At 42.6% G+C, this 24,921-nt stretch overlaps 1 protein-coding gene and 1 pseudogene across 4 annotated transcripts in view; both read right to left on the bottom strand.

Annotated features, from left to right (window-relative positions):
- Positions 1–1,546: 1,546 nt before the first annotated feature.
- Positions 1,547–24,921, bottom strand: part of OFD1 (OFD1, centriole and centriolar satellite protein) — a 35,353-nt gene continuing 11,978 nt past the window's right edge. For 2 of the 4 annotated variants that reach the window (XM_023532287.1, XM_011362933.2), the window contains exons 6-23: positions 24,665–24,781; positions 23,164–23,300; positions 22,443–22,616; positions 20,290–20,396; positions 18,833–18,952; positions 17,256–17,329; positions 14,921–15,012; positions 13,684–13,873; positions 12,578–12,708; positions 11,933–12,044; positions 9,683–10,252; positions 9,166–9,292; positions 8,000–8,100; positions 6,890–7,006; positions 3,482–3,636; positions 2,577–2,752; positions 1,980–2,044; positions 1,547–1,682 (exon numbers count right to left, since the gene is read on the bottom strand). In XM_023532287.1, the coding sequence (XP_023388055.1) occupies positions 1,603–1,682; positions 1,980–2,044; positions 2,577–2,752; positions 3,482–3,636; positions 6,890–7,006; positions 8,000–8,100; positions 9,166–9,292; positions 9,683–10,252; positions 11,933–12,044; positions 12,578–12,708; positions 13,684–13,873; positions 14,921–15,012; positions 17,256–17,329; positions 18,833–18,952; positions 20,290–20,396; positions 22,443–22,616; positions 23,164–23,300; positions 24,665–24,781 (2,645 nt within the window). In that variant the 3' untranslated portion in view covers positions 1,547–1,602. The remainder of the gene's footprint in view (positions 1,683–1,979; positions 2,045–2,576; positions 2,753–3,481; positions 3,637–6,889; positions 7,007–7,999; positions 8,101–9,165; positions 9,293–9,682; positions 10,253–11,932; positions 12,045–12,577; positions 12,709–13,683; positions 13,874–14,920; positions 15,013–17,255; positions 17,330–18,832; positions 18,953–20,289; positions 20,397–22,442; positions 22,617–23,163; positions 23,301–24,664; positions 24,782–24,921) is intronic. The other 2 variants (XM_011362934.2, XR_002781045.1) reach the window with 2 other exon arrangements.
- On the bottom strand, positions 22,917–23,036 carry LOC111741740 (annotated as a pseudogene).

The following is a 24,921-nucleotide window of genomic DNA, read 5'->3' as shown; positions in this document are numbered from 1 at the left end:
TTATACTTGAAAGCTGCTGAGCGTAGACCTTAACTGTTCTCACCGCAAACGTGGCGATTATGTGAAGTGATGCAGGTGGTAGCGAATGCTACGTGGGCATCATTTTGCAATATGTAGGAGTATCAAATCAACATGTCCTATACCTTATGCTCACAATGTGTTACATGTCAATTACATATCAATAAAGCTGGAAGAAACGTTATGAGGTGCGGTTGAAAGATGCCAAATTCCTGGTGGCAGTATGACTCAGTGTTTGATGTGCTAAGTGTAGCAGTGAACAGTGCCTGGACAGCTTATTTCTTTCAATTACTTTCAAAGGTATAGTTTGATGAAAAATCCCTTAGAAGTCTGAGGAATAAGAAATGCTAAAAAACCTTCCACTTTGCTATAGAACTCAACGGCCACACAAACATCAGTGGAAAAAACAATTCAGCCCAGTTTGTATTTGTAAAGGAAAATGATCTGCTCTAGGATTTCACTGGACACACAGACCAGACAAATCCTGTGTCAGGAGCTGGGTAACCATGGGTTAGCACTGGAAGTCTTACGTCCCGGGAGAGCCCTCGGGCTGGGCAAACTAAGACAGCTGTTGCCCCTCAGAGCGGTTCTGTGTATGCCTTTTGGTGACTACAGCAGCAGAGTCATTAAAGAACTTTCCCACGCGCAAGATGCTGGACCGAGAGCTGCAGGTTTACAAAGATGAAGAACAGTGAGCGAGAGCAAACCGGTCCCCTCACGTTGTGGAGGTTATGTTGCCGCTGCACTCGAGTGCACTTACCGTGATTTGGTTGGTGTGTAGTTTCTGAAGATCATTTTGGAAAGCGACATCCAATGGGTGACCCATTCCAAGTCCCGGATGTCCTTCTCCAGAGCAGCTTTGGAACAGCCTAGGTTAGAGGTCGTGCTAGTCTCGACACCTGGGTATGTGTCCTGGCTCCACATCCTGACAGTCACAAGACCTTGGTCAAGTCACTACTCCTCTGTGACCTGTGTTTCCTACTCTATAAACTGTGGATGGTCATACCTAAACGTCACACGGCTGATATGAGTATGCAGTGACATAATACAGGTATAGGTTTAAAATTACACCTGGCACACAGTAAGTGCTCAGTAAATGGTACCTTCTCTTAACATCATCTGAGAGTTTGTTGATATTCAAGGAAAAAAATGTCAAAAGTAAAGACCAGTGGTGACACTGCACTACTTCTAGAGCCTGGAATGGAAAGACTCATGTCTTCATTTTCAGGGACAAATCAGAAGGACAATGTCAGGGGAGATGGACTCCTGTTTGACAGGCAGTAGCCCTAGAGAGTAGCTCTAGAGAGGAACACAGATGAAATTTCCAAAATGCACACCTGGAATTTGACCAATAAGATAAATTTTCAAAGAAATAACTTAACACAAAAGTGGAAGAAAAAAAACCCAGCAGCTCATTCTAGTGCAATGAAAGGCCTAAGGATGAGAAATTCTGAAGAGCTATCATTTCACTAGATTATTTTTGGTTTATACACTAGAGTACCAAATAAAATTATGGAAAAAAACCACACTGGATTACACAATCTTTATTGAGATTTTGTCTTATTACAGAGAACTCATTGGCCTTCAGTTACATGAATAAGAAGCTGGGCCACATGCATGGTTACCAAGAGTCATCTGGTTCTTCATGAGAAGGGCCTGTGAAACTAAATTAGAGAAAGACAAAAATTTTAAAACTTTGTTAAATTCTTGTCAAGTTTATTCAGAGACCTTTATAATGTTCTCATTCCTTCTCCATGGAGTTTCTGCCTTCACTTAAAATTTGTATCTGTAGCAATTTCACGACTTAAAAAAATGCAATAGATTTTTTTTTGAAATCAGTAATTTTGATTCATTAATTTCTTACAGGCAGACTCCAATATCTGAATGTACCCCTTGGCCAAGGAAACCAGCAATATGATGATAATGCTGTGCTTAAGAATGAGACAGTGCAGAAACCATACCTTTCGTCTTTGTCACTAGGTGGCAGCGTGTCCATTTGTGAATCTTCTCTGACAATCTTTGAGCTCTGATACAAAGAGGGGGAAAGAATTTTGAAATTAGATATGTATTAATTTTATTAACTACTTTGATCTCTCTAAGTACTATTTTTGAAATACATATGTAATTTAAGAGTCCAAAAATGAGGTGACTTTTAAACATGAAATTTAGCAAACACATCAAACTATCCAGTATGCATTCTCAATACCCATAGCACTTCAGACTTAAGAGTACTGATGTCTCAAAAAGTACCAATGCATTCATTATTCATTGATAGGGCTTTCATTATATTTCTTTCTTGTTTTAAAAATTAGAGACATCTCAACCTTTATAAACTTTGACAAATCAAAATCTGTTCCATTTTTCACCCAAGCAAAAGTGATGAAATTTTGTCAAGAGTATAATACATTTAAGACTGAAGGATCCATTTGAACTTTGGATTTTCTCTGCTTTTACCTTTTTGTCGCCAATGGAGAAGGCAGACTCTTGTCCCAAAGTTTTCTAATAAACCACAGAAGCCCTCGCCCCCCATCCCCGTCCCCGTCCCTGCCAGCCCCTACCCCAGACAGCGGGTCCACAGCTTCAGCACCTTATCTGCTGCGTCATGGGCCTCTTGGATGATTTTCATGTATTTCTCTAAAGGGTTTTCAGCACGAGCAGATTTGTCTTTCATTTCTTGAATACTTCCTTCTAATTCTTTCTCCATTTCAATCTTCAGGGACTCTTCGATCATCCGCTGTCAAATAGATGGGCAGCAAAATAGGAAACATACAAATATATTTTTTAAACACCCAGTAATATAATTCTGATCCTTTAAGTAAAACCGGCATACCAGAAAACTTTTTTTTTTCTTTTGAGTCACTGCTACCATCAAAAGGGGACAAACATGTCAACTCAACAAAGGAAGGGATTAATTTGCCTGAAGTGTCCTGTGCTTTAAACCAAATTAACTAGGAGTTCAGGGAACATCCACACAGATTAATTTATGTAAGATTCAGCAGGCGTGTGAAGTGGCCAGAATAATGCATCTGGCTGGGACCAGAATAAGGACGTAGAAGGCCAAGGAGAATTAGGAAGGAGGAGGGCAGGGGAACCTGTGGAAGCCACCACGGACTGGCAGTCACCTCCCCTGGCTCCGTCTAGTCCCAGTTGGCTGACCTGTAAACCCTACTTACAACTTGCGGTCCGCCTCCTTTACGGGTGTTTTCAGCACCAGACGACAACGCATGCAAATGAGCTCGCAACAGCCCAGCTTTACTATGAAACCCCTAAGGCGTATGCACAGCCTTTCCCAGCACTTTCAGCAAAGGAGGGTCCGCAATGCCTACGGCAGGCTGTTTACAAGTGACCTACCGCTGCCAAGCCTCTGGGACACACTAAGGACTCACGTGCCTGAGAGCAAGGTACTTCATAAGGGTGCACCATGGAGAAGTTAGGACAGAGAAGTCAGCTGTACATATATTACCCTTTCTTGATCCAGTTTTTCTAGCTCTCTTCGTTCCCTTTCTAAAGCTTCTTGTTCATTCTGCTTTCTTTCTTCTCTCTGCCTTTGTTCTTTCGCCTGCTGCTCCCATACTTTTTCTTCTCTCTTTTCTCCAATTTGTTTCTTCTGATCTACACCTAAAGGATCAGAAAATAAAGAGCGAGTAGCTTGCAGCACGTTTTTCAAACAGGTGCGGGACCGGTTCACGGGGCCCTGCCGAGACTCAGGGAGACTGCCCGATTCTCAGCGGGCTCTGCTGAGCTGCTGGTCCATCGTCAAGGTCTTCGGCCCCCCGCCCCATTCCTAGCACCACGGGATCCCTTTGCTTTACTGAGATGAACAGTAGTCACCCTCACCACCAACTACTTCGACGGTCGTCCCCTCCACATCACACTTGCCCCTCCTCTTCGCCCGGCTCCTCCCTCCTTCATGCTTCCCCAGGCAGGCCCCGCACTGCTGCCTCTGCACTTGGGGACGACCCCTCCCCTACCTTTAGGTTCGGACTTAACCATTAGGCCCTATTTATTGACACAGCAGTTCTAAGCCGCTCCCCTGAATCTGCAAAGGCACTCGAGCCTCTGCTGCTCAGACCAGTAGGAAAGTAGCACACATACCACCCGCCTGCTCGCCAGCTCGCTGTCATTCCCCACCGCCTCCGGGCTGGCCCCTCACAGGGTTCCAGCTGTCGCCCCTGCCCCACACCATCTTCCGGAGTCCTGATCTCTCTCCCAGCCTCACATCCATGTTTCTGAAGGATTCTCTGCCACCAGCACATGGAGGAACCAGCTTCCTGAGTTATCACTCCTGTCTGTCCCTTTAATCATGCTCCTCTACACTATGCTCGCTCAGCCACCAGGCTTACAGCTTAACTCCTCCTCCTGCTGCCATTAGGATCCTGATCACCAACTACCTGGATGGCTGAAATAACCTAGTCAGTGCTCTCCCTGACATCAGTCTGCCTTCAAGCCACCCATCTTCATCGGCATCAGTCATTTCCTGAAGAGAAGGATCTGCTGTGCCCCGTCGCCACTACGGCGGAGTCCACACTTGCTGTGATCTAGGCTCCGACAATGTGCCTTTTTCTTTCTGGACAGACTTCCTACATCCCCGTAACTTTTGCATTCGAAACGTTTCTCTGTAGCAGCATGCGCACTGTACCCGAACACAGGTGGACCTTCCTTGCTCTCTGCCTTCGCTTTCACTGTCTCCTGAACTTGATGTGTTCCTTGCCACTAACCTCTCCCACAAAACCCTACCTACCATGCCACCTCCTCTCTGAGGTCCTCCTTATTCCTAAAGTGACAATTAGCCTATCCGGCACTATAGCCACACAGTATTCTGTGCCTGCCTTGTCAAAACCATGTGTGTCTGTTTCTCCTACTTCTGTCCTCTGGGCTTTGTCTGTCTGTTCCGTATAGCTCGCGGCACAAGTCCCTTTGCCTCACAGGTTTAACTCAATCTCAATCCCACAGATCATACTGACCTCTCTCTTCCAGAGACAAATTCACAGTTTCCTCAGAGGACTCTGAACCCTGTGGCTCTGCCCTGTTCTAAGTCCCCAGCAGAAACTCAGTGAGTTTTACTAACGAGACAGAGGCAACACAGTGTTTTCTGTCTCTTGATCCTAGTCATGAAATTCAAACACCAGAGGAGGCCGCTGATCATTTCCACAGACAGAAATGCACTGTCCTCCCTGCTGGAGGAAGAAAGGTTACTCCTGTGGCATCGCCCTCTCACATGGAACTGCAATCTCAGAATAGGAACGCCGTGTGACTGCCAACTTAAAAAGATAAAAAGGGCTACTTCTTGGTTGTAGGGTATACCGTCATGCGCTGTGTAACAAAATTTCGGTCAACAACGGACCACATATATGACTGTGTTCCCATAAGATTATAATGGAGCTGAAAAATTCCTATCGCCTAGTGACGCTGGACCTGTCATAATGCCATAGCACAACGCATTACTCATGTGCCTGTGGCGATGTGGTGCAAACAAGCCCACTGCGCTGCCAGTATAGCACATGGAATTATGGATGATACATAACACCTGATAATAAATGACTGCTACTGGTTTACATACATACTATGCTAGACTTTTTAATCATTATTTTAGAGTCTATTCTCCCTACTTATTAAGAAAAGTTTGCTATAAAACAGTATGCCATGTTACTCCAGCAGCAGCCTCACACATGTCATGTTTACTGTGTCTCTTGATTGCGTCATTTTCTCTGTTGCTGGATTTAATCTCGTGCTTTGTACATAACATGCCATATGTTGTTTTTATTCCATACTCAGGTCTCTGCCAAATGGCTTCCTACCAGATCTGCTCCCGGGTGGCCACTGTCCCTCCTCAGTACCTGTCCCAATGGAGGTCTTTGGTGATGGCTAGCTGATTGTCTAACTCCCCCATTAGAAACTCTGTGAGGCAAGGGCTTGGCTCGGCTCGCTGCTGTATGCCCGGCACAGAGAAGGCTCTTGATCAAGTCTCACTGACCGAGAGCTTTCTAGAATGATTTACTCTGGAATCAGCAATGTCGACCCTCTCGAAGTGTCTTTGTTCAGTAATTCCTCATATTCCTGAGTGTAGAGACTTAATCCAAGAAACTGCTCATAACAGGCTTTGCATACATAGGTTTGGGGGATGATAGTCCCTCTCAAATGTTGGGAAAACAAGAGGTGATTTTACTTGAGGAATTTCCTTTCAAGTTTGAGGCTTAACTGCTTTGGTCCAAGGAAAAGGATCTGGCTGGAACAAAGCTCAAATTCCCCCCCTACAGTGTTTGTCCCTGTCCCTCCACACTGGTGAGGGGAGTGGGTATTCTGGAGAAGAGGAAAGAGAAAGTGGGCCAGACACGAGAAGTCTAATGACCAGTTTTCCTCCAGTGTTATCAGCTTTTCCGAAGACCGAAATATAAAAGTTTTTACGCCCTAATTTTTTAAGATATGAAGATAAATAGATACAAGAAGAAATGTTACCATTTCACAATCGTATTGAAGATGTATATGGGTATTAACCATTGTTTCGACTTTATGCTATGATTTCCCAAGATGATAAGGCTCTCAAGGAATGGCTTTCACAGAAGAATCTTAAGCAAAAATGTAACTGCTCTGTCACACTTCGGACAAGTAAATAAAAAATTTTTAAGGCAATTCGCCCAGGAAGACTAAATGAGAAGCCTCTCCTTCACAGCTTTCTCCTCAGCACTGTCTTTACATGTCCAAACTGAGAGCTACTTCAGAAATGTCATCAACAGTAACACCCCAACCAAGATTTTGAATAACTTAGGCTCACAGAAAGTCCTTCGACAACACATGAAACAATTTCCAGGGCAGAGACTGATGGTCAGTATTCCGTCACGTCAGCGGTTAGTTAAAACCAAGACAAACTTACTTGGGAAGTGACAGGAGACAGGTGTGGAAGCAGTGGCTGCGGCAGAGTCCAGATGAGGCATGTCGCCAGCGGGATGGAGGCCATCCACTTCAAACGGCTTTGGTAGGTCCCCTCCATCTATACAAGGTGTGAACAAGTGTCCTGTGAGCCCTTAACAACAGCAAGAGACGGGAGTGCAGCGCAGTGTGGGCTAACTTCCAGTGGAGCACTTAAGTTTCAGCCACAGCGACCCGCCAGTCCTTTCCTAATTCTAAGGCGTTTTCGGCATAACACTTGGCAATGTATTCGCTTTTCAAAGTGTTCTTACACTTTAGAGAATTAGAAGTGTTTACAAATTAGCTTCGGAAAGTGACACAAAAATTCACCTGGCTTGCTGATAATCATTTGAATGCTATTTAAATATCAATGAGTTGAGAAAGCTCTTAAAGTTAGTTACAAAGAATTTGCAAATTTGACTAAGCCCTGTCATTTAACTGTTTTAAAATATACCTTCAGACTTGGCGATGAAGCTTACAAGGCTATGCAATAGGTTCTGTACAAACATAAAGCCTTCCCAAGCTGGAAAGAACCTCAGAGATGACCACCCATTTTATAGCTCAGCAGCAGGCTCCCCTGCTGGAACACTCCGAAGCGGGCCAGAGGCTGGATGCCACTTGCTAGACAATGAAGCCAGTACACTTCCCCCTCCGTTCTTTCACTAGGAAGGGCATTTCTAAATCTGGGGCAGTGGATAGAATCTGCACGCTCTAAGGAAAAATAACTTAGCATCATCATATTCCATAAAAAAGGGAAAGAAACAAATTAAAAAATAACTTTGTAAAATCTGAGGCAATCCCAAACTTGATAAATTAAGGGATCGCTTGCGGGCTCATCTCCAACTTTAAAATTATTGGTTAGTCTGAATTTTTTAAAAAACAGAACTGAAATGCATCCCTGAAAATCTCTGTGATATAAAAAAGAGGCAATATATTTGTATTTATGGTTTTATCACAGAACATACATGTATTAATTTATAACTGCTTTGCTTTTTATAACAATGGATATGTTTCACCAAAACTAAGCTTTCTACATTTTCAACTTATAAAAACCGGTACTTATACTTGAACTTACGTTCAAAAGACGATTCAAGTTCCTCATTATCCTTAAAAGACAGCTTGTCGGGATTTGAAAATTCACTTTTGTCTTGAAGTTCAGTTTGCCTTTGATAAAGACTGGGTTAGAAGAATAAAATTCATGAATGTGAAGCTCTAATAACATAAGACCCAAGGGCACAGGATGACGGAAAGCCTTTTGTGACTGGAGAAAACGCTTTAGTGAGAACAAGAGCTACACAGCACTGGGCGCCCTCCACATGCCAGGCCTCACTCTAAGCGATTAATACACGTTGACTCTGGTAGTCCTCACAGCCAACTTATGATGAGGCACGCACTACCACCGCTACACAGAGAACGACGCTGCTCCTAAGAGTTTATTTTATCAAGAACCACCATTTTTGAAAAAAACAAATTCTGCACGCCATCAGCAGGAGCCAGCTGAGGATGCAATACTGCAAACCGCCTGTGCATCAGAGTACCCGAAGTCAGCGCATGTGTGTCTTGTCTCAGCTTTATCACGAGAGTGCAATATAAAAAGTTACATGCTCTAGGACCACAATAGGCACATGTAGCGGTTTTCAACTTCGTAGGGTAGAACTGAGCCAACAGGCAGATGCCCAGCCTGGAGCCCAGAACTAAGGAGTCGGACTCTCTTGCCATGGGGACCCCATATGTGGCTCAAACCCCAGCCTGGGCGACCTACTGCCCAGCTTCCAACACATCCGCTCCACCCTGCTTCAGCAATCATAGCCTAGGGCCACAACAGCTTTGGAATTTCAGTAAGACAAATTGAAATTTTATTTGTTTATGCTTAAATACCAAAATATCTTTTAAAATGGCTTTTTAATGTATTGTGAAACTGCTTCAAGTTTACAAATAAACTGAATTTATTTGCTTTTGCAGCTTCTGTATGTTTTTTTTTTATCTTTATAAAGCGAGTCTATTCATGGAACTATGAAGGCACTTATTAATATCACAGTACATATTCTATGTATCAAGTTTAGCAAACAAATAGAAATTACTTATTTGCTAAAAGGACTTTTTCCCCAGGTACTTCAGATGATTCCAGAAGATCACACATCATCTTACCATCTGATTGCAAATTCCATATTGACACACGTCAAGCTGAGACCCCATGCGGCTAACCAGCCTGGGCCAAGCCGACCTGAACAGGGCACTTACCTGGCCTTCTGCTTCAGGGAGCTGGAGAATGAATGGACCGGAAGGCTGCGGCCAGACTCGGCAGGCGAAGGTCGGGGCGTTCTGTCAGAGCGAGGGCTGGCAGCCACCACGTGGGCTCGGCCCAGGCCTAAGGGGCAGAAGGAAACAGGGCAAGAATATCACAAGTTACGCGGATGAAAAAAGCAACGTGGTTTCTAAGGAGCTCTTACTTGGAAAACAAATTCTATCATCCTTGCAAACAGATGAGTATGATGCATACATGATCCAAAGAAGGAACAATTCAAGCACCTAATGAAACTGCAATGACAACAGTGAAGTGTAGAAAACCAATCGCCCGCCAGTAAAAGAAAAGCCAGTCACGCTCTGAACACCTGTGCGTGCCAGGCGACACGCTGGAACATGCCATTGCCAGTCCGGCCCATGGCCTCCTACACCAATGCTGTGCTCTTCCTCAGACAAGAGGTCCGAGGGCCCGGGCTATCCAAGCCAAGCAGCCGCAACCCTTTCTGCAGCTTACCTTCCAGATGTATTTTGTCATCAAGGCCTCGTTTGGCCTTTGCCAGGGGCGTGGAGGAGGGGCGTCGGCAAGTGCCTCTGCGCAGCCGTGAGGCCATGGTGCCCTCTAGCGCTGTTGCTACGTCCCCCGCAGGCGGCTCAGACACGGTCCCATCCTCTGCCAACATGTTCCTTTCGGAGGAACCCGAAGGGATGCTCTTGAGAGCTCCTAGCAAGTGCAGGGCTGGCGGGCTCCTGGCTGCCAGTGGGGTCCTGGTGGCGGGATACTGACTCATTCTTCGTTGGTAATCCTGGAAAGCTTTGTCCAAGCGGTTGGCCTCTCGCTCTAGCTCTCTCATTCTCGCCTTGGTACTGGCTACAAACTCAAGGTCGGAATCGGGGGAGCTGCCATCCGTGCTTGTGTTTGGATAATGTATGACCCTTGGTGTAACTTTGCCTGCCATCGGCTTTTCCTCTTCGAGAGTTTTCAAAAAGTCGCCGCTCGTGTCACCATCGTGAGGCGCCATGAATCCGGGGACAGAACGATGGATCAGAGACTGCTTTGGATTGCGGTACACTTCATTCTCTAGGGCTGTGGGTTATGGAAATAGTATGAGAAATGAGGGGAAGATAAAAGAGAAATAAACTTGAGAATATTATTTTGAAAAATTAAAGAAGGTATTAATAAGGACACACTTGCACATTAAACAGTTTCTGAAGCCACGGTGATACCAATACTTATTTATTATCATCTAGTGAGAGCTCCTCTGTACCAGCCACAGTTTCACAGGCCTTCTTTCTTAACCCATGATATTATTTCACAATCCATTATACGCAACCCTGATATCCAAAAAGCTCTGAGAACTGAAAATTTACTCGTAATTTATTTGGTGGCAAAGCCTAACCAGACCTGAACTCATCTGGTTGATATACTTGACCTGAACTCATATAATAACCTTTATTTGTTCTACCCAGTGTGGATATTCATACATTTGATGTGAATCAATCGTCTTTCATCACTATGGGATGCCGCCCCGGACACCAGGGGCTGTGGCAAAACCCAGTGCAGGGCCTGAGCTTCAGGTAAGGGGTGACCTGCAGTCGGACAAGGCTGTGAGGTGATGACTTTCACTGCTCCCACAGTGCAGGTGGGGGGGCTGAGGCTGAGTCACACGAGTAAGCAAGGCACGGGGACACTGGGATTTCCTAACGCAAACCCAGTACATGGGACAGCTGCCCGTTTGCAACGCCTCCAGGACAGATGTTTGCAGTGGGCGACGCTTGTGTTCGAAAAAGTTCTGTCTACATTAAACTATTTTTCATGACACAAGATCACTATGATTTTGGTTATGGGCAGTTTGGCAAACAGAATTGGTGAGAGAAAATGAGGAAGAGGAAAGAGTAGAAATGATAAAGAGATAAAAATAAAACCAGTGCGGGAGAAAGGAACAAGGACTGAGGAGGGAAGAGTGTAAGTGGGAACTGAGGAAGACCCAGAACCAGGAAGCTGAGAAACTAGTTCGACTGGTAACGCACAGAAACGTCCTCGGGGTTGAAAGCGGCAAGAGAAGGCATCTGAGCTTCGGTACACTTCTTATGAAGCAGGAAGGGGCAGATATCATGCATCCACAGTGAAGACTGCAATAACATGACAGCAGGAACATTCCCTGAGTGTCTGATGAGTACCAGGCACTGGGCTAGGACCCACCTCGTTTCGTCGTCATTCACCATGGCACGGTAGCTATTCTTATCTCCATTACGAATGAGGAAACTGGGGTCCAAAGAAGCTAAACGTGCCCAAGGTCAAAAAACTAACTTCAAAATTGGGGTCCGAAGACAAAATTAGTTTTCCCATTGCAGTAGCCGTGTTCTTTTTGCTAGGCCACCCTGATTCTCCGCTATATTTACTCGTCTGTCAAGGGTTAAAAACAGCGAGGAGCCGACTGGTCGTCTTATCAGGGTAAAAAAATATAAAAAAGCCTAGGTCCAGGATGGATTTGGGGACTTCCGTGTCACCACCACACCTTTCCTATTTGGGTATGAGGCTCTCTCAAGCCACAGGGCACCTGTGAAAGCAAGTCATTTTAGCAGATAACCTGGCTGGTATTCCAGAAATGGATAGGGAGTTTTACCGTTAAGGTGACACGTGTGTCTATGGTGTTCCCCTACTATGAGAATTACTAAAAATTCAGTGATTAATGATCATTACATTTCCACCAACGTCAGAAGCTTTACACACCATACACATATTTAGAGGTTAAAAATGTCTGACCTGTCTGAGTTTGTTTCAGTTGCAATTTTAAATCGGCCACCTGCATAGTTAACCTCTTTACGGAGGCATCATAATCCAGTATCTGGGCCTTCAGCTGTGCGGAATGCTCAATCTGAAAAGATTTAGAGAAGGAAAAGAAACCAATGTAAAGGAAATCACAGCTCACGTCAAAAGAAACAATTCTCTTTTCGGGTTCATTCTCTTTTTCTGTTTTGCCAATAATGAGTAGCTTTACACCCATAATCCACGGGTCTGTAGAAAACAACAGAACATTCAAACAAATTTCCCACCTCCTTCACTCATCTCAAAGAACAGCTTCCAGGGTATGAAGCAGATATCAGAAATATGTCAATATTTCTAAGTTGCGGGGTAAGGTTTCAGTAACACTTTACCAGTGGGCACCATCAGGACGGGACAATCTTGCGTTTGGGTGCGGTTGCTGGCCTCTGGGTTTTATTACTATTATAAATATAAAGTCATAATCACTTAAGAATTTTCTCAGATGAGAAAGGATACCCTTGGCATATGGGAGGGGTAGCCTTTGATGTTAAGATCAATCTGATTTACGCTCAAGAGACATAAGCCAAATTTAGACAACTACAAAGTGACTGGCCTAACGCGTGGCTTGCAAAGAGCAGTACTCACTTCGGTTTGCAGCTGTTTGTGCAGAGCTTGCTTTTGGGCTTCAAACTCCTTACGCTCCATCATGATAGCATTTTCTGCTTTCTTTAATTCTTTCTGCAAAATTGCCAGCTCGGGAGATGGCTGAGCTATGCCTAAGGAGGTAAAAAAGCCTGGCCATTATGAACCTGAAGTTCTCGCACTTCACTTAACAAGAGCAGCTAAAGAGATTTTAAATTGTTCTTTTCTTTGTACACATGCAATTAATTAACTTTATATTACTTTTATTAAGTGGACTAAGAGCAATCCTGACTCACAAATTTCAGAAAAGAATTTAAGACATGTAAATGCAAACTTTACTATTCGACATAGTCCTACTCCGAGTAAAAGAATTCTTTCAAATCTTTAAATTAACTTGAATGCCCACCTCTGTCCTCTACCACGCACAGGAGGCATAAAAGGAACCCTCCAGCAAAACCTGTTGATGGCCACCCCGAGGCCCACTCTGATCTGTGCCTGTCAGCAGCACTTGGTGTCCAGGCAGAAAGCTGATGGAGTTCCTCCATTTGGGCCACTCGAGGACCCGCTAATAAAGAACGGCCTATGTAGGATAGCCACAGAGTATGCTGCAGTTCCCTGGGCTAGTAATGGAGCCATGCTGTCACCACTCCTTGGGCCTAGAGGGTCGGGGAGGGAGGAATTCCGAGACCCGGAGAGGCCACTTCCCAAGCACTGGGACCTTGCCTGGCTGGGTGCGGGGCCAGCCCAGGGCCACGGAGATGGTGGTGGTTGCGGGGCGGGGGAGGGCGGTAGTAACATCGACCTCAACCTCACTCTCACTCCTCATTCCCAGGGCCTGGGGATGTCCCCACCGGCCAAACCCTACCTGCAGAGGGCGACAGGAATCCAGTCCCATCCAAAGAGGCAGATTTGTACAGCTTAAAAATATTCCCTCTTAATGACACTATTAATTATTCAATATCAAGCAAAACGGAAGTAACCTCGAACTGAGAGTCTTAACTTTATAAAAATTTCCCAACTGATGCCTCCCTTACAGATACAAAGCACAGTTTCAAAACACTTAACTAATATGAATTACGAAAATATGCAAATCAGGAAAAAAGACATACGGTTTAAGAGATGCAAGTTTTCATTTTTAATCTCTTCAATTTGTTGTTTAAGTAATTTATTTTGTGCCTGAAGCTCCAGTTTCCCTTCTTTTAGTAGGGAATAGTCACTCATCTCTTTAATCTTTTCATTCAGCAGGTGGTTTTGCTTTGTTATTGCCAAAGACTGGGCCTTCACAGACTCTAGCTCAAGCTGGAATTGAAAAAGTAGAACACATTTGAACAGTGGCTTTATGGTGCTGCTTAAGTAAAAGCTGGCAGGCTGCTTTAAGCTGGGAGTTACGTACGAATGAATTAAGGTCACTTGACGGAAGTCTGGTTCTCTACAACAACAAGACCCAAACTACAACAATGAAAGTCATCTTTTGCCCTAGAGTTGGGGCTGGGGGAAGTTCACCCAACTTTACTTATGTAGAACCTTGTCCTACAGAGTAAGCGCTTCTGATTAAGATTATCACCCCGTTTTTCAGATGCCACTAAAGTCCCAATAGCAATCACAGATTATAGCAATATATATTTTTAAAAGTGAAAAGGTGAGATACCACAAACCTGCCGTAGAGTGCTTTCCTTTTCTTGCTATAACATACCTCGTGTTTGGATAGAAAAGCCTACAAGTTCTCAAATAACTCACTGTAGTCACAAAAATAAATTTTCTATACAGTGTACATTTTAAGTACCTAAAGTTCCAGCTCTATCCTTCCGATAGCGAACACATGAATGAACAGAAATAAAGTCACACTGGCATGTGAGAAACGCATCTCATTTTGTTTTCATCTGTAAGATCCCAACATAACAAGAGGAACGTCACCTGCTGTTGGTGGGAAGGGAGCAGAGGCTGAGGCGGAAACTGACAAGCACTGGCCACCTGCTTGGGGCTAGGCACAGAAGTCAGCTCGCTAATGTCCCTCAACAACCATGGAATGTGGGCAGTATTCCAAAACCTACGGATACGGAACATGAGGTCATAGAACGTGGCTGGAGGCATACAGAAGTAAGGGAGAGACAGGACTCAGACAGGACTCCAGGCCTCAAACACATACTCGTTCTATGCCTCCCTAGAAGGCTAAGATGGAAATGCAGAACTGCTGAATTAACTTCAGCTCGGCCGTCACCTTCTTAGTCATAATATACAGTCCAAACACATCAAGAGGATAACTTATGATAAATTATATATGACTAAAACTAAAATTTCATACATTGTCTAACACTGATTTCACAAAACAATAGGGTTAACAATTACCTCAAGTTCTTTCACACGATTTACAGAATGAATCAGTTGTTCCTTTTTTAAATTAACAGCTGTGAGCTCCTCTTGCAAATGTATAGCTTTCTCTGAAAGAGCCAACCAATTAAACGTCATATGTTTTCCTAGTGAATACAAGTCATTTAATAATTTACGGCCAGTATGTCAGATCTAATGACCATTGTTTCATAATCTAAAATAGAAAATCAGCGGGCAAGAAATAAGCCCTATTACCCAACGGGTGATGGGAAGTTAGTTATAACGGTCAAATATGTGGTGAACTTCCTCCTGCTACACACACCAACCAGTTGCAGCGTCTGCTGCTCAGAGCCCTCGTGCCAACACATCTGAATGTCTTTAAAGACAAAGATTTGTCTGTTATGATTTTGTCATCGCGATTTTGTCATTTTCACTTCATCTAACAAAGCTATGTAGACATAGCATCGAAAAATAATTTGCTGAATACATGATGGTACTAATTCCTAAAGAAGTATTATTCTCCACAAGATAGTCAAAAGGAGCAGCCACACACCGGGTGGCCTTACTGGTCAGTATCAAGTACCCAGCCCTGGTTTACTCTCAAGAATTCCTTTGAAATTTCCACTGAAAGTTCAATTTCTTTTCACAGGCAAATTCCTAGAAACATACTGAAATGTATAACATCTGGAGACTGAAAAATTATCCAACTTTCCTAATGCTGGGCTAATGCACACAACAGTTTAGGAAGTTACATGTTAAGTGAAAATATCACGAAGCATAAAAATATATAAGTAAAACAAATAAGGAACTAGGTCACAGGGGACAGAGAAGTTAAAATAAAATTTTCCGTAAGTAAAAAAATGAAGTCTCTCATGGTTAAGAGTAATATTTACTAGATAGCAATAAGCTACTGCCATCTTCCTGACAAACACAGATTTATCAAAATATATTCAAATACATAAAAATATACAAAAATAAACTCAAAATGGATTAACGACTTAAATGTGAGCTATGAAACCATAAAACTCCTAGAAGAAAACATAGGTAGTAAACTCTCCGGCATGGCTCTTAGAAATATTTTTTTGGACATGGCTCTCAGGGCAGGGGCAATAAAAGAAAAAACAAATACAACTACATCAAACTAAAAAGTTTTGCATTGCAAAGGAAACCATCAACAAAAAGACAACCTACTGCATGGGAGGAGACATTCGTAAATGATACACATAAGGGGTTAATATGCAAAATAAATAAAGAACTCATACAACTTAACGCCAAAAAAAACAGGCAGGCAACTCGAATAGACATTTCTCCAAAGAGAACAAACATATGGCCAATGGACATATGAAAAGTCGCTCAATATCACTGATCATCAGAGAAATGCAAATTAAAATCACAATGAGATATCACTTCACACCTTGCAGGAGGGCTAATCATCAATAAATCGAAAAACAAGTGCTGGTCACAATGTGAAGAAAAGGGAACCCTCGTACACTCTTGGTGGGCTCGTAAATCAGTGCGGCCACAATGGAAAAGAGTATGGAGAGTCCTCAAAAATTTAAAAATAGAGCTGCCGTATGATCCAGCAATTCCACTTCTGGGTATTTAACCGGAAAAAAAAAAAAAACCCACTAATTCTAAAAGATATATGCACCCTTATGTTCACTGCAGAATTACTAGTAATAGCCAAGGCATGGAAGCAAGCTAGATGTCCATCAACAGATAAATGGATAAAGAAAACGTGCTACAAATGTACGATGAAATATTTTATTCAGCAATATAAAGGAATGAAATCTTGCCATTTGTGACAACATAGATGAACCTAACGGGTATTATGCTCAGTGAAATAAATTGGAGAAAGACAAATATCTTATGATTTAACTTATATGTGGAATCGAAGCAAACAAAACAAATAGATAAAAAACAGAAACAGACTCACAGATATAGAGAACAAGCAGATGGTTGCCAAAGGGAGGGGTTGGGGAGATGGGAAAAATAAATTCTTAATACCCTACTTCCTTTCAAGCTAAGGATCATTTTTGACATATTTTTTTCATTAAAAAATGTATATAAAAATAAAGTTGGATAAAATCTTGCCAATAAATCAGTGACCTTTATGAATATACAAAAGGTTAAACAAGGTTTGCAAAAATGTAGTAGAAGACAATGATCACTTTTTTAATTTTGTAAATTAAAAGGCCAAAAATGTAATTTTGTAGTAACGAAATACAAGGTACATATATTTTTAGAATGTATGTTTTAGAATAGACAGACCCAATTTAGGAAGCTAAAAACTCGCATCAGAACTGAAAAATGCAGATCTCTGCCCCCTCCCCCTGCCCCCCCTCCAAATCACCTTTATTCTTCCTTTCCTCTTCAGCCAGTCTGCTAGCTCTGGTGATGTAGTCATCCTTTAGCTCAAGCTGATACCTGGGAATCAGAATGAGCTTGTCACTTTCCTGGACAGATTCCTTTTGATGCATGAGGGTGCCGAGCATGACCATGCCTAAACTTCAAGGTCTCCCAGTATTAGGCCAGACATCCAAACTCTGAACATAAAAGACCCAGTAAAACCGTGCTGCGACCCTGTAAACTGGGTCCCCGAACTTGTGTCATTGTAAGGCTGCTGAGCAATTATTCCTTGGTTGGTCTAGACTGACACGAAGAAGTTAGCTAAATTTACACTGTACACAACTGACTCTCAATCCCCAAAGATAAGGAGTTGGTCACTTCTAAGCCATCTTCTCCGCTTCCCCACCCCCCACCAAGGGAACTTTCACCCTCAGGGGCTGCTCGACAACTGCCAACACCTTTATATACCAATTAGCAACACCAAAAGGCACATTTTCAGGCAGTTTTACTTATCCCCACTAACTGTTACTAGCTGGCTTTTTGGTTTGGAGATGGGAGAAAGGAAAGAGATGCACTCATGTGGTGAATATCCTCCAAAATCCAACACTTGCCAAAGTCACACAGAGAATACCCGAAACCAGACAAATGATACCAGACAGTTCATGATCTCCATGGCTATATAAAGTTAACATACACACGTATTCATTTATTCCTAAAAGTTTAACGACTACAGATATTTCAGTGTTTGCTACTAGATTCAAGGAGCTGACATAAAATATGTAGATAACAGCCATCGTTTCAAAACTGATACATGGAAAGATGCTATATTTCTTATTAGAATTCTTATAAAGAATAACCTCAAGAAACCTTTGCAAGTATTGTGTAATTGAATATCAATAATGAACTAAGGGCAAGGCAGTAAAAAGAGGCCAAGATTAAGAAATACTCAGAGTAGCTGAATTGCGTCATCTGGCCGCTAAGAATTCATTTACTCAGTAAATATTAACTGAACATTTATTATGTGACAGATGCTATCCTGAGCACTAAAAGAAAGCCACACTAACCCTAGTTTTTCCCTACATCATTTTTTTTTTTGCTTTATATAGTTAATTTCAGTTTGTTTCTTTTGATTCTGGCTCTATAGAATCTTGAAAGAATACAGGATACATGTTTACTAACGAATACTATAACCAGAATAATTTATAAATTATTAGATATCTTAGTGGCAGTATTAGTGAGGCAGAGAAAAAGAGAACTAAAAGTGATTATAATTCCAATTTTAAGCTTATCAGCACAGCAACATGCCCTAAAAATTAAAGCAAATCAGAGGCTCTCAGTTGGTACATGTTAGAGAAGCTACGAGTAAGAACAAGCAGAGGATGCTATTCTCTGTACTGTATCTTTTTAAAACTATCTTAACTCAAATCCTCATGGGAAAGGCTTGACTGTCAATCAAAACATGTATTTTTTAAACATTAACTTTTGCCATAAAACGATGGTCTTATCTACTTCATTAGTGTTGCCGTGTTTCCATCAACTTAATTTCAACGTATTACTTATTTAAAAACATCAAATAATTACTTTAGAATTTCATTCTTCAGCTTCTGGTCATAGGTCTCCTCAATATTCTTTATATTCAGCTCCCGTCTCCTAAGAGCATCAGTCACACTTTTATTTTTTTCTTCTTGTAGCTTCTGGGCCCTGAAATTAGCATAAAGGTGTAAAACAAATAGAAAATTACAATACCTGAAGTAAAGACTTAAGGGGGAAAAAATAATGTGTTTTTAGCCCCACAGACTAAAATTGTTACATGCCTGTCACCGCTGGGAAGTAAACAGAAAGAGCCAGAAGTCCTCCATCTATTTCATGAACTGACCTAGTTAGCAGATGGAGCTGTACAGTGCCACCAGGCTGGAGGGAGTGTGAAGTGACAAGGCCAAAGTGGTTTTTCACAGAACACGATTCACATTTAAAAAATGGTTTCAGGAGCTACATGGCCATAATCAGTTCATTAGTGAAAGAATTTTATTAGTTACAAAGCTATAGCTCAAACTTAAGTTAGTATACCTGAGTGCTTGTTTCTTCCATAACATTGTTTCTAACTGTGAGATTCAACAAATTGGCAGTTGTAAAAGTCATGGGGATGTAAAGTACAGCATAGGGAATATAGTCAGTATTATTGTAATAAATGTATATGGTGTCAGATGGTACTAGATTTATCGGAGTGATCACTTCGTAAGTTATATAAATGTCTAATCACCATGCTGTACACTGGAAACTAATAAAAAAGTTCAAAAAAATTACATTGTGTTTATATGCTTGGATGGGAGGAGTAGGGGTTGTGGAACTATCTCCACTCAAATTCTGTTACTTTCCTTTTCAAAGAGAGTAAGGTAGGCAGAGAGAAGAAATCAAATGAATCAAGTCTACATAAATGACAGGACGTTAATGAAGACGGAGACAAACCCTTCAATGACGTAAGACTCCTGCAGTATCTGTGTCAATTAACAGCAGAACCTAATGAGAAAGAAAGCTTACTCCATAAACTAGACACGTAAGATTTGAAGAATGAAACATTTGTGAGCACTTAGAAAAAAGTAACACACATATCACAATAAATAGTTTCACCCAGCACAAGTCAAGTGAGAGCCACTGTATTTCCTCTGACAGCAGAGCAGGTAACTGTGGCAGGTCTGGCTATCTGAAATTCAGTTACTATATGCACATGCAACCATTTGATCTGACTGAACATAAATGTGAAACATGATTTGTTAAAACATTATTAGCCTCTTCAAATTATTTGTCTGATCTTACTGTAGCCTGATGATGGTCTCATTCTGCTTTTCATCACAATGTCTAAAATTTCAAAAGCAAAACCCTAGTCTCCGTTTCTCTTAACTTGTGCCTTTTAAAGCTAGGTGTCATCACCTTTATAACCAAGAACTCTACTTGGCGATTAACATTAGAATATTTAGACATATTTAGTTCTTTTTAATCTCATTCATTCTGAATATGCAAAATGAACACATATTACTTACAATTCAAAAGCTTCGATTCTTTGCTTCAGCTCTGCTTCTCTGCCTCTTAGCAAATCTATATCTTTTAGTAGAAGCTGCCTTTGAGCATAAATTTCTTTTGTTTCAATCTGTACAGAAAAGCATCAATTTTTAGCGAGCAAGCTAAAGAAAATAAAACGGATTTGAACTAATAGACTGCTTCCTAAATTCCAGAAAACAATCAAAGTACAGACAATTTAAAGTAAATCACTTTCAAGAGGTTCCATTCGAGATATGCATTTTGCCTGTTCTAGTTACACAGAAATTTACTCCCTCCCTTGATAACCGATAAGCTATATAACCAATATTCCTAACATCTCTTGTCTAATCATTCTTAGTTAATTAACATCTCTCAGACACTTAAATTTTGATGTTCTGCAGCAAAAATAAATAAATAAATAAACAAAATGTGTATCAGCAATAAAACTTATAAAAATAGAACCCCCAAGGTTTGGCAGTTGGTGTCTGAAAGTTTCAATTCAGAGGCCATTCTGACTTAGCATTAACAAGCTCGTAGGAACCCCAGAACCAACGAGCCACAATTTCACGTGTGTTCACTGAGCAAGGATTCACTGAATAGCTATCATATGTCAGAGCACACTGAGAGCTGGATATAGGAAATGAACAGATACAGTCCTCATCTTTAAAAAATCCAGTATTTACTCAGGGAGAGAGAGACAATCGTGGAACAAGGTGATTTCATAACCAAAGTCCATGCAGACTGCACGGCAGGAACCGTGCTGGAACGAGTCATTCTATGGGAATCAGGGAAGGCATCACGAGGAGGTGACATTCAGGCTGGGGTTTGAAGGACAGGACAGTTTTATCCGGGGAGAGAAGGGAAAGGGCATTCCAGGTGTGGAATAAAGGCATGGCACCTTTTATGATGACAACCTCACAGCCTTCAGAGAATCCGTTAACGAGATGGGGATTCGGGCATTAACTATATGGTTGATGGGATTAGGCATCCTGAAGATTAACTGGTTAGGCCAAACACATCTCAAAGACCTGTGCTTCCGACAGTTTTAGAGCTGAAAAGCCCAATTCTCAGAAATGCTATAAAAATCGTAGAGAAGGTGCAATTACCATTAAATGACTGGGTCTCACGGAGAAGCCCTAAGCAAGGGTGGAGGCTGGGAGGACAACCCCATTTCCAACATCTCGTGGTCCTAGCGGTTCTGCCTGTGCAGAGGAGACCATGCCCCACATCCAGTTTGGTCTGACACTCCCCTGGGAAAGGAACTTGTTTCTCCTAAGGAAGCAGACCCAACCCCTCTTGCCAACACGTACCCCTGCCACTCCTCAACCTCTCCATTTCTTGTCCGGTCACTTTCCTGGGTGACAAGATCAAATGGCAACAGGGATGAGCCTCGAAGCCCAGGACTCCTCCACTCCAGGGACCTTCACCTTTGCTCTGACGGCAGCACACTGAATTCTTTCCGATCCTCACCTGAAACCTCAAGCTGCAACTCTGTCCTCTTGGTCCATCCTTATTCTTCTGTCCGTAGTCCCAGACTTATCCCTTGATGTCCTTGAAACTGCCACATTGCCCTGTCTTGTCCCCTAGGTTAGTAGCCATCCACCCTCCTCTCTGGTTCCCTTCCCAGTCTCGCCAAACTCCAACGCCTCCAATTAAACAGGCTGCCTTTCTCGAGTCAAATAAATTCAGCTCTATAAAGCTCCACGCCCCAAGCATCCCTACCTTTCTGCCCTCACTGACCTTGTAAATCCTCCCAAGAGCTACAGCAGAACAATCACCTACGACCGCTTGGTTTGGTCTACGACAGTTCCAGGGCCCTTGACACAGCTTGATCGGAACCATTCCACACCTCTGGGCCTTCTCGAAGCTGCTGCCTAACCCTCAAGTCTGCCTCTCATACACTGTGTCTCACAATCCCGACACAGACGTTCCCATCCATGGTTCCTCCCTCCAGCAGCTTAGAAGGAAGGAAGCCTGCGTATTTTTTTCAGGGCCGATCCTTCCACTTCTGCTCCTGACCCCAGCCCCTACTGGTCCTCTAGGGCCCTATGCCACAGATTGTTCCAGCAATCGTCCCATCTCGCTCCTGGACCCTGAGCCAATCTACTAACCGCTGCAGGAAATAACCACCCAAAAAATTATTTTAAAATATTACCTCCTGGTGCTTTTGAATTCTCTCAAGGGTCATCTTTTCCTGAGAAATGAGGGCTTCAGATTTTGCTTGACGAGTTCTCTCAAATTGGTTCCGGAACTCAGCTAATTCTTTCTCATACTTTCTTTTCTCTTCCATGAAAAGTTTTGCTATTTCAGTATTTTTTAAATACTTCATCTGCCAATTGAGCACAAATAACTGTTAATACCAATAATTATAGTAAAGAAATTATAACAAATTCCCCATGATTAGGTTTAACATTAATGCTCTCAATATATTCAGTTTAATTCATCTTTAGTTTCATCTCATTCACTGTACCTGTAAGATTCATTCAAAAGGCAGAAAGAAATGACATCAACTGGAAGGAAAAATAATATGCACAAGAGTATCGCATTCATTAATAAGATTCTAAATAGTTTCCCATACACCTAAGATTAACACATGAGAAAACAAAGAAAAATATCACTTTTTTTTTTATACCTACAACACCTGGTCTTCCTAGGTGGTCTGCCCATCCAAGTACTAACCAGGCCCAATCCTGCTTAGCTTCCGAGATCAGACAGGATTGGGCTTGTTCAGGGTGGCATGGCCACAGACCATGGACCATGGCTCCACTGGAGCATAAACTCAGGACCTTCTGCGTGTAAAGCATATGTGCTAACCGCTACACTAGGGAACCATGTCCAAAATATCACTTTTGTTAATAGCAACAAGACAAACTTACCTTTTGGTACATTTCTGACTGAAGCTGCTGTTCTATTTCTCTCTTATACTCATTTAACTTTATTTCTAAAGATTCTAACTTTAGTCGCTGAGGGTAAGTATCTGCAAACTGATCATCAATAACTTGAAGCTTCTCAGCTATTGAGAAAAACACAGAAAATTAGGATAGAGAAATGTGATAAGGTGACCAAGAGGCCACAGGTCTGTATAAAAGAGTGTATTTAGGGGAAAGTGCAGAAATGTCTGTACATCAAAAAATTTAGATTAATGGATGGATAATAAGTGATCACGCAACTATTATACACATTTAATGGTGAAATCTAGTTATGCAAATGTTCCCTGTAAAACTGTTCCAACTTTTTTCAATGTTTGAAAATTTTCATCATAAAATGTCAGGGGAAAAGAAAGCAAGCAAAGAATACAGTTTAAGTCAGAAAACATTAGAATCTCTTTCCAGTCTCTAAGTGCCAAGGCAGAGTTCTTTTATCGGTTTTTGGGGTAAATTGACTCACATGTTCAAAACGCTGACCTTAAATGAATCAAAGATCACGTGTTTTAAGTCTATCACTTTACAGGGAAGGACACAGATGCCCACACAGTTAAAGTGACTCCCGGGCAGCTAAGCAACTGCACACCGGCATAGCTGGGACTAAAGCCAGGCCTCCTGATCGTCTCTCATTCCAGTAGACCCGCAGCCCTCCAACCAAATGTGGGTCGGAAACAACCATGCAGCAGAGTGCGACCTGGACCTGGAGCACAGTCTCACCCTGAATGATACCGACGCCCACCAAAAAGCGTGTGCAGGAAAAAAACGGCCGGCAGGAATAGGTTAAAATATCTGAACTCTTTTCTGCGTTACAAGTGAAAGGCGCCATTGCTCCCGAAGAGTAAGGGAGGGCCAAGAAATCGATTAATCACACCGTTTTAGCCAGCAGTTTCCCTTCTCTGGTCTCCTGAGCGTACACCTAAAGCACAGGACGGTGTTGCAGAAAGGCTGCACGGCGGGAGACGCTCGGGATCGTGGACCGGAGACCTTGGACTCCAGCATCGGCTCTGACCCAGACTGGGTGTTTCTGAGTTGCTCTTCCTCCCGCTGGCGACTGCCATTTCCTCAACTATAGAACGAAGGGATAGGCCACTGACGCCTCTAGTTGTCAGCACGCGAATAGTCTAGTGTCTTCTCACTTTAGTGGCTATGAAAGTGAGATGAGACACAGGGAAGAGCCTCGAGGTTCAAGCCAACAAACAAGAATGTGGGCCTCTGCATCCCTGTGGGTTTTGGAAAGTGTAGCCCCGGCGCTCACGAAGGGAGGAGAAGCACTGGCGAGCAGGTCCTGGTCCCTTCCAGCAATGACACCAGAGAAAGCATGCACCCCTGCCAGGCGCCTGCAGCATGCACCCTTCCCGGCCAAGGACCACTGACATAACGCGGTAAAGCAGCCCATTTCCTTCACTCAAAAGAAAACAGAAGAACTGAAATTATGAAAGAAGGCTACAATTACCAAGAGAATCCTTGCTAGGAAATGTCTGAGTGCTCGGACTTGTCTGAGTGCCCGTATCACAGGTCTCTTTAGCTTGGAGATAGGCTGCCATCTGTTTGAGAAACTCCATGAGAAAACCTAAAAAACAACGCATGTGGTTTTGTCTCACAACTTTCTTTCATTCAACCATTGCTCAATCACTATTTATACGATCTCGATTTTATGACATTATCCTTTTTTACATTATGTTTCTTTGAAGAATCATTTCTGAGGGAAGT

The sequence above is a fragment of the Pteropus vampyrus genome, unplaced genomic scaffold (assembly GCF_000151845.1).
Source record: "Pteropus vampyrus isolate Shadow unplaced genomic scaffold, Pvam_2.0 Scaffold81, whole genome shotgun sequence".
NCBI classification, from domain to species: domain Eukaryota; kingdom Metazoa; phylum Chordata; class Mammalia; order Chiroptera; family Pteropodidae; genus Pteropus; species Pteropus vampyrus.
The sequence above is the reverse complement of the archived record's forward strand: the minus strand, read 5'-3'. Positions and strand labels throughout refer to the sequence as shown.